Here is a 7857-nt window from a genome sequence, read left to right on the forward strand (position 1 = left end):
ATAAATGCATATTACACGTCAGAATGTATCGAATTAATAAAAACAAGCGAACAAGATTTAAATGTTACTTCGATGGGTTCGCCGAGGCAATAAAAGACAATCCAAGCAGAGACATAAATAACAGAGACATAAATTTATTTATGTCTCTGATTCAAGCAAAAAAATATTTAAAAAATTGAAAAATGTAAATTTATTTTTAAAGAAATTGAAATGATAAATATTGATCAAATTTTAGGTACAATGTGACATCAGACAATAGTGTCATGATTCGTACTTTGAATGAATCCGGAATAATCATAACTAACTTTACAGGTTTAAATTTAGTTTTCGCAGCACATTTCCGGAAGCAAAATTCTCACTTTCACTCGTTGAAACGCAAAACAAACAATTTGAAGTGAACAAAAGGTAAGATAATCCCCGAAATTGATCATTTGAGATTCTTGAGTATATAGTATAACAAAGACTCGATATCAAATATTATGGATTGTGTTGTTCTGTTATTTTAAAAAAGGCACAGGATGCATGTATGCACGCGCATCCGTGATAACAATGCAAGTGCACTAACTGACTCAGGGTATGCATAAATAGGCAGCTTGTTTTGCCATTTACAAAGTTAACAAAGTGATAATATCTGTATGTTTTATTGAACTCCAGGGTATAAATTTCTGAATATTTATGGTTAGTAAAATAAATAAATGCCAAGTACAATGGATGGATCAATAAATGATGTGTTGTAAAGGAAACTTGTAATGTATCAACGATTCGTTTAAATTTAAGTTGTAGTGTTATATTAATTCAATTTCTTTTTTCTTCAGATAGCCATGCTTGATGTCACATGAGGATTAAGAACTCCTGGTTTTATACATTGACAACGTAACAATATTGAAATGAATTTTCACCCAAATGCGATGGCAGCCCACCAAATGGCTGGTGCGGGAAGAAATTATGCCTACATAAGACAACCAATAGTCGGAGGTCATGCAGGTCTCTCTCATATTCCTCTCAATCTCATGCAGACAATGCAACCAAGTCAGGCAGTCTTGTCTGGAAACCCGATGATGCTTCAGCACCCGAACATTGCTCAACATGGCCAGGTCTTGTTAAGGCAGGGTCAGCCATTGCTTCTGAGACAGCCTGGGACAAATCTGTTGCAACAACAGGCTCAGGGATTTGTACATAATGGACTCACTGAAGTACCTGTCAGTGGAATGCTTAGTTCAAGATATAACTTGAATTTGCAAGGACAGAATAGTATGAAAGTCAATGCTCTTCTTGGACAAAGAGTTAATATGAATCATCAAGGACAAGCGCAGTTACTGAATGCTAGGGTGAATTTGAATTCACCTCAGCAGGCTGGTAATGGAGCAATGGTGAGAAATCTAATGGGAAACAATATTCAAATCCAGAGGCCGGCTTATGTCCTTCAAAATGGCCAAAATATGTTTACTTCAACAGTTAGCAGTTCTCCTTTACAGACTCATACAATAGTCACAAGTTCCAATTATTCTCAGTTAACCACTTCATCATCGACAGAGGTAAGACAACCATCTGAATCTAGCCAGAGTCCCCAGGAAGCAAGTGCCTCCCCTAAACCTACCCTGACCCCAGAGAATAGTGGATCTGTCCATGAAACATCAACCAGTTCTCCTCCTTGTTCTGAGTTGACTACAGAAAGTCCTAGCAATACCCCACAGAGTAGTGAAACTACTATGGTGTCTGTTGCAGAATCATGTCCAAGCACCCAGGGATCAAAACTTGTCATTCCAACAGAAACCCGAGTCCTGCATAGAGAAAAACCATATGATAGAATAATACGCCCCAATTATATAGCACTTACTGACCCAAAGAACCATACAAGCAATAAAAAGGTTTGTAGTCTAATACTAATTTTATTATCTTTTCAATTGAAAGAGCATTTTATTTATGATTTTCAATACCAATACATTTATTTATACAAAACCCCCAAAATATAGATGTTAAAGTATTTGCAATGCAAGTCAATTATGTATTCATATTTAAGAGGGCTGAATGGTCATGGCCATTTAAATGCTATATTAGCCTCCTTTTAAAGAAGAGCTCTGTATAAAGATATAGAAATATGTTCAATTTTAAAGCTAAAATTTTTGGGCTTTTTCTTAAGTAAATAATAGCTTATGGCCAAAAATATCATATTTGAAACTTGAAAATTTGAAGGCAGATCTTATGGTTAATTTGTTGACCATCCAGCATCCTTAATAATAAATTTGTCTTGTATTTCTTTTTTAGAATTTTTTTTTATAATTTACATCTATAAGAAAAACAAGATTTATACATGTGACCTCAAGGGAAAAAATATGATATTTAGTAGAATGAATGTAGAACAATCTTCTGTCTTCATACATATTTATCATGTTATCAGTTAATTTGTACAAGTGATATTTTATATACAATTTCCTTTCTTTTTGTCATATGAGGTATACAATTTTAAGTCATCCATGCAGGGTTCACTATTTGATTTTTTTTTGTAACCAACTGTAAACAATCAAAAAGCCTCAACACCAAACAGTTTCCTAGGCCAGCTTTTCAATTATGTTTATATATCACACATTTACCTGTATATGAAATTGGATAAATTTTAGGTGGTTATTAATGACATCAGAATAAATTGTTCAGTGCTAGTGTTGGTGATAGACTACTTCAGAAAGTCCAAACATAATCTGAATCTGATGGATGACTAAACATGATGCTCTGACCTGTGTATCTATTATGTATACTTTATTTATCAATATACACATAAAACTCTCTGTGCAGGATTCAAAAGATCTTTTGATTGAAAGTTTACAAAAAGAACTACAAAGGCTACAGAAAGAAAATTCAGAACTGAAAGTGGAAAACATGAAATTAAAAGGAGACCAGGTATGTAAAGAATTTCAGAATCTATCAGTATTTTCTAGAAAAGCAAATAAAGGCTTTTATATAAACCAGGTTACAATCACACAGAAAGGATTGTGTGTAGAATTTTATAAAGGATGTTCAATTTCTCTCAACAGCTAATTGAGAAGAATAGTAATCATGACATGCAAGTTGATTACTCTGGTGATAATTATCAGCAATGGTAATTCACTATGTTCTCCATACGTCTTTAATGACAATCTGAAATGACTTCATTATGAAAAGTAATTTTTCACACAAGCTTTGATGTTAGTAATTTTTTATGAAATGGATAATAAAACAGTGATTCAAAATGATTCAAACATATTCACTTACTGTGAATTATCTTACACAATGAATAAAAATCTATGATTTTAAGTGTACATAAAACTTTCAAAACACCTACACGAAAGTTAAAATGTTAGTTACTAGTATATGCATATATGGTATAAGTATATATAAAGGCTAATTGTAAGCTAAATCAGGTACTTCTATATTGTTGATTTTGAGTGATACCTTTCTTCTCTTTTGAAGTCTGAGAAAGAAAGTCTTGGTTCAACATCGTCAGAACCTACTCTAGTCAGTGTAGATTCAGCACTTGAACAGCAGAGTGGAACTGTAAGGATGGATCAGGAAATCTCGAAAGTGGCCGAGGAAGAGGAGATCGATGAGGATGCTTTGTTAAATATGGACAGTCAGACAGACAATGTCACATTGGGTGCTAGTACTGGAAATCCAGAAGTTACCCTAGAGGGTCAGAGCTCAGATGGGAAACCTCAATCTGATTCGGAAAATAGTGTCCAGGACACAACGAACATTGTTTCCATGGCAACCAATTCTCAAAGCTCGTTGAAGGCAGAAACTGATCTAGCTGCTGACAATAAAAACTTACACAGAGCTAGTGACATTGAAGCACAGTAAATTCTGAGATTGCAATATATTTTTAAAAGATAGACGTTGCCATGGATATTATGTGATTAGTTTTTAAAACAACTTTATATGTACATGTATTTTAAAGTGTTTGAATTCTGCATGTGCTACATTGTATATGATATTTGTGATTTTCAATGTTTGTTTCTTACGAGTTTTTTTATATCAAGAAAATAAGCACATTTTAAGCACACATATTTTTATACTTAGATCCAGAGTCAATCCCAAAATCCCCCGAAGATCTGTTTGTCTGATTGAAGCTGGCCACTTTATGGGTAGCAAGCTTAGGGTGATGATTTCTTTATTAGTTTCCTAGAAACTTGAATTGTAGAACATTGTTGTGATGATTTATGGAAAACAGAAATAGCTAATCTGGTATATAGATTTAGTCAGAATCCTTAATCTGTAAAATACAATAGCTTTTATTTGTTTGTTTGTTTGTTTTTTTTTGTTCTTTCGTGCTGTTACTGGATTTTGGCATGATGTACATGTGTCTTTTTAAAAATGCAGGGTCATTTTCTTTTTAATTCTAAGAATCCTAGCAATATCTACTTAATAGATGACATGTATTATGGAGTGATATTAATTGTTATAATGTATGCATGTATCTCCACATATAGATCATTTGAAAAAGATGTCAATCTGAGCATTTAGTAAATATCTCATGTATCTTTCCTTTTATTTAAGAAAGGAAATCTTCCTATTAAGCTTTTCTGTTTTTTTGACATTTAGATTTTTTTTGTTATTGTTTTATTTTTGGAAGGGATGGGGGGGGGGGTTACCACTTAATTTTTATATAGTTTAACTATTGCTTCGGTATCAAAGTGCACATATTTACGAAAAAGTTGTCGTTAATATTTTGAATATCTAAACAAAATGAAGAAAAATAAACTTAATCATGTCAATATAGGCATACAAAGTACTATTTAGGCATATCAAACACTGTTCTTTAATTTTTAATCATAAATTTTGTATTAATTTGAAGAAGACAATCTACATGATGTCAATACTTATTAGATTTGATTTAAATCACTTCAATTTAAATAAAATGTCTTTTTATATTCGAATTACAAGCTATAAAGGAGCAATTAGTGTTGAAATTGTGGAGGGATGGTTAATTTTATACCTTTAACTTTTAAATGAGAGGGAATATGGGATGTTTTACTTTTAATACTGCATAAGCCTAAAAAATGAGTTGATTAACAATCAAATGATTGTATTCATTTGTTTTACACTGCACATGAAACTATTAAGGTTAGGTTTGTGTGATAATATTTGTTTGAAATGTGAACACAGTATATTAGTGTTGATTTTCATAATTTAAAACAAGAGTGGCATGTGTTTGAAATATGCTTATAACTTCTTTTTCAAGTCTATAATATGAAATAGTCTCTACATGAATTCATGTAGGATTGTAGGGCAGTGGATGTTGGATATGCATGTACTTTCGTTAATGATCAGTTTTAGAATTTAGACTATTATCTCTATGTATTTTGTGACATCTTTGTTTGTTACTCCATTGTTTAGGCTTTATCTGTTTTGGTACCTTTGTTTTGTATTTTTAAATTAGTTATGATATGACAATGATTTGAATATCCAGGTTGTCCGTTCCTCTGATTTTCAAAAATTATGCCCTGATACAGTAAAACATGCTTATAGCGAACACGCTTATAATGAATTTATGCTTAAAGTGAAGTGATATTCATTCTCTGTGTGTTTTAAACATATTGCTAAGCTAATGTATATAACAAATTTTGTTTATAGCGAAGTCAAATTGCCTGTCCTTGGCAGTTTGCTATAAGCATGTTTTACTGTAGATGTTGAGACAAATCAGTTCTACTGCACTGCAGACAGGCACCCAGATGCCAGTTGGAATCCTAATCAAGCTGTATGGAAAGGTACAGTAATGCATATCTTTATCTAGGTATTCATTGACCGAGTTTATAAGACAATTTGTAGGGAGGGACAGCATTAAAATATACAGAGTAGAAATATTACAGTATGTGTTTTAGGTCATTGTATGTAGAAACTTACCATAGTAAAATAAGGGACAAGTACACTCAAAAGTATGTCAATATTTTCTTTTTTTCATATATATTTAATTGAAAACAAGACTTATTTTTGAAAATTTTTGTAAGATGTGATATTTTAAACTCAACACTTAAGATGTTTTTTAAAAGCTCCGGTATGTATCTTTTGAGCTGAAAAATCTTAATTTGGATTGTTAATATCAAATCTCAGGAAAAGAAGGTTGTTAAAATATTTAAGTTTGATGCCAAACAAGTTAAAGAAATTCTGAATTTATCAATCCAGTTCTTTATAAAATCAGTCCAGGGGTTACTTTTAAACAATTCAACATTTTCAATGAAATATATAGTGAAAAAAATGACATACTTTTGGCACCTGGGTGTTTTAATTTAAGAATAAAGGAACAAAACCAGAACACAAAACCACAGTTAAGTTAGCTTAACCGATTCTCTTGCTTTCATTCATCAGACTATGGCTTTTGCATGTTGTATTCAGTTGCACTGTTTATGATAAACATAGAACAGAAATCAGGACAGACTGACTGCTACTTATAATGCACACTGGCAATCTTTCCTTTATACATATGCTTACATTGAGTGCTTATGTTTTCATAAGATAAGGTAAAAATTTGTTTGGCAAAAAGTGAACTATTTTTCCAAAAAATTTTTTATATATATATATATATATATATATATATATATATATAGGGCATGGGAAATATCTATGAATTTCAAGATATTCTGAAAATTAAACTTTTATAAATGAAAATAATTGTTTGTATTAAAGATCATGTTTGCTAGATGTGTTTTTATTTGGCACAGAATCTTTTTAACTCTATTTTTAGTTTTTTACTGGTCGTTTGTCAGTTCTGGATTTTGTCAAAATTTTTTTCCTACTTTTCAAGCCATTGTCATAAATCCATGACATCATTTTGAAAACTTTCTGATTGTTGTTGACTTTATTTTTAATCTTTCTGATCAGTAGCCAATAAAAGTGTTCACATTGTTGAATATCAATGCAAGTTCTCATGTCATTTGTTATAACATAAACGCATGCATCAACATATAAAAAAATATATGTACATAACACATGCTGTGCAAAAAAAATCTTAAAAATTGTTATTTGGATGTTTTTGTTAAAGAAATAACTCGCTTGTTTAATATTCCATCTAAATACGTCCTGAATGAATTTTAGCCCTGGTTGCATAATTTGGTTGTTATTAATTGCTACTCATCAAGACGTGTTGTTCGGATGTCCTACAGCTCTAAACTGTGTATAGCCCTTCCTGGAGTAACAGGTGGGTCTCGGTGTACAATTATAGATTGTATACTTATTTCATGAGTATATGTGATGAGACAAGCGTGTAGAGGTGTACTCTTTATAAAGTAATATAGAGCAACTATGCATGGTCTTAAATTGTAACTTTACAAAGATTGCTCTCTGAATTCCATGGTCGCAAACCACAGCCAGTTTACATATTCTCTCCAATCTCATTAAAAGAGTCTGGGAGATATACCGTTACGGGCCGTTTCTGCAGACGATACCCTCTGGACAGTGTTCTAATACAGGGGCGTGACTGACGATGTGACAATGTGCAGTTTGATCTTGAAACTGACCAGTTTCATAACTTATTCGAATATCTAAAACAAGGATTATCTAATTCCTTCCCATAAATCCAATTTACGCAGGCGCATTTGAAGTTTCATCTCAACTTAATTAGTCAGCCCGTTGGTCAGACTAATCAAGGGATATGTAGTTTTTAAAGACCTTGACATTTGACCTCTTCGCCTTACCTTCTAGAATACAAACTCTTGTACCAAGGATTGCAAAAGGTAATAAGTGTGTGTTTTGTATAAACCATGCATATATATTAGTTTTTTGAATATAGTCTGGAGATATGACATTTTACCTTGAACTTCATACTTTCTCAGGCGTTACTTACCCAAAGGCCATTATTTGAGTCTTGAATTGTAAGGTTTTAAGTTTCAA

General features: G+C 32.0%; 1 protein-coding gene across 1 annotated transcript; it reads left to right on the plus strand.

Annotated features, from left to right (window-relative positions):
• Positions 1-319: 319 nt before the first annotated feature.
• LOC128192473 (uncharacterized) lies at positions 320-6544 on the plus strand. Its single transcript, XM_052865178.1, has 4 exons — positions 320-405; positions 816-1868; positions 2791-2895; positions 3445-6544. The coding sequence occupies exons 2-4, from the start codon at positions 888-890 to the stop codon at positions 3829-3831; spliced, it is 1473 nt and encodes a 490-aa protein (XP_052721138.1). The 5' UTR covers positions 320-405; positions 816-887; the 3' UTR covers positions 3832-6544.
• Positions 6545-7857: the final 1313 nt, after the last annotated feature.

The sequence above is a fragment of the Crassostrea angulata genome, chromosome 7 (assembly GCF_025612915.1).
Source record: "Crassostrea angulata isolate pt1a10 chromosome 7, ASM2561291v2, whole genome shotgun sequence".
Lineage (NCBI taxonomy): Eukaryota > Metazoa > Mollusca > Bivalvia > Ostreida > Ostreidae > Magallana > Magallana angulata.

What these genes read in the sequence shown, in the direction of transcription:
- LOC128192473 (XM_052865178.1), top strand. Translation starts at nt 888, where the DNA reads ATGAATTTTCACCCAAATGCGATGGCAGCCCACCAAATGGCTGGTGCG. An exon ending in ACCATACAAGCAATAAAAAG is followed by an intron (nt 1,869 to 2,790) that starts GTTTGTAGTCTA and finishes CTCTCTGTGCAG; the next exon opens with GATTCAAAAGATCTTTTGAT. An exon ending in TGAAATTAAAAGGAGACCAG is followed by an intron (nt 2,896 to 3,444) that starts GTATGTAAAGAA and finishes TCTCTTTTGAAG; the next exon opens with TCTGAGAAAGAAAGTCTTGG.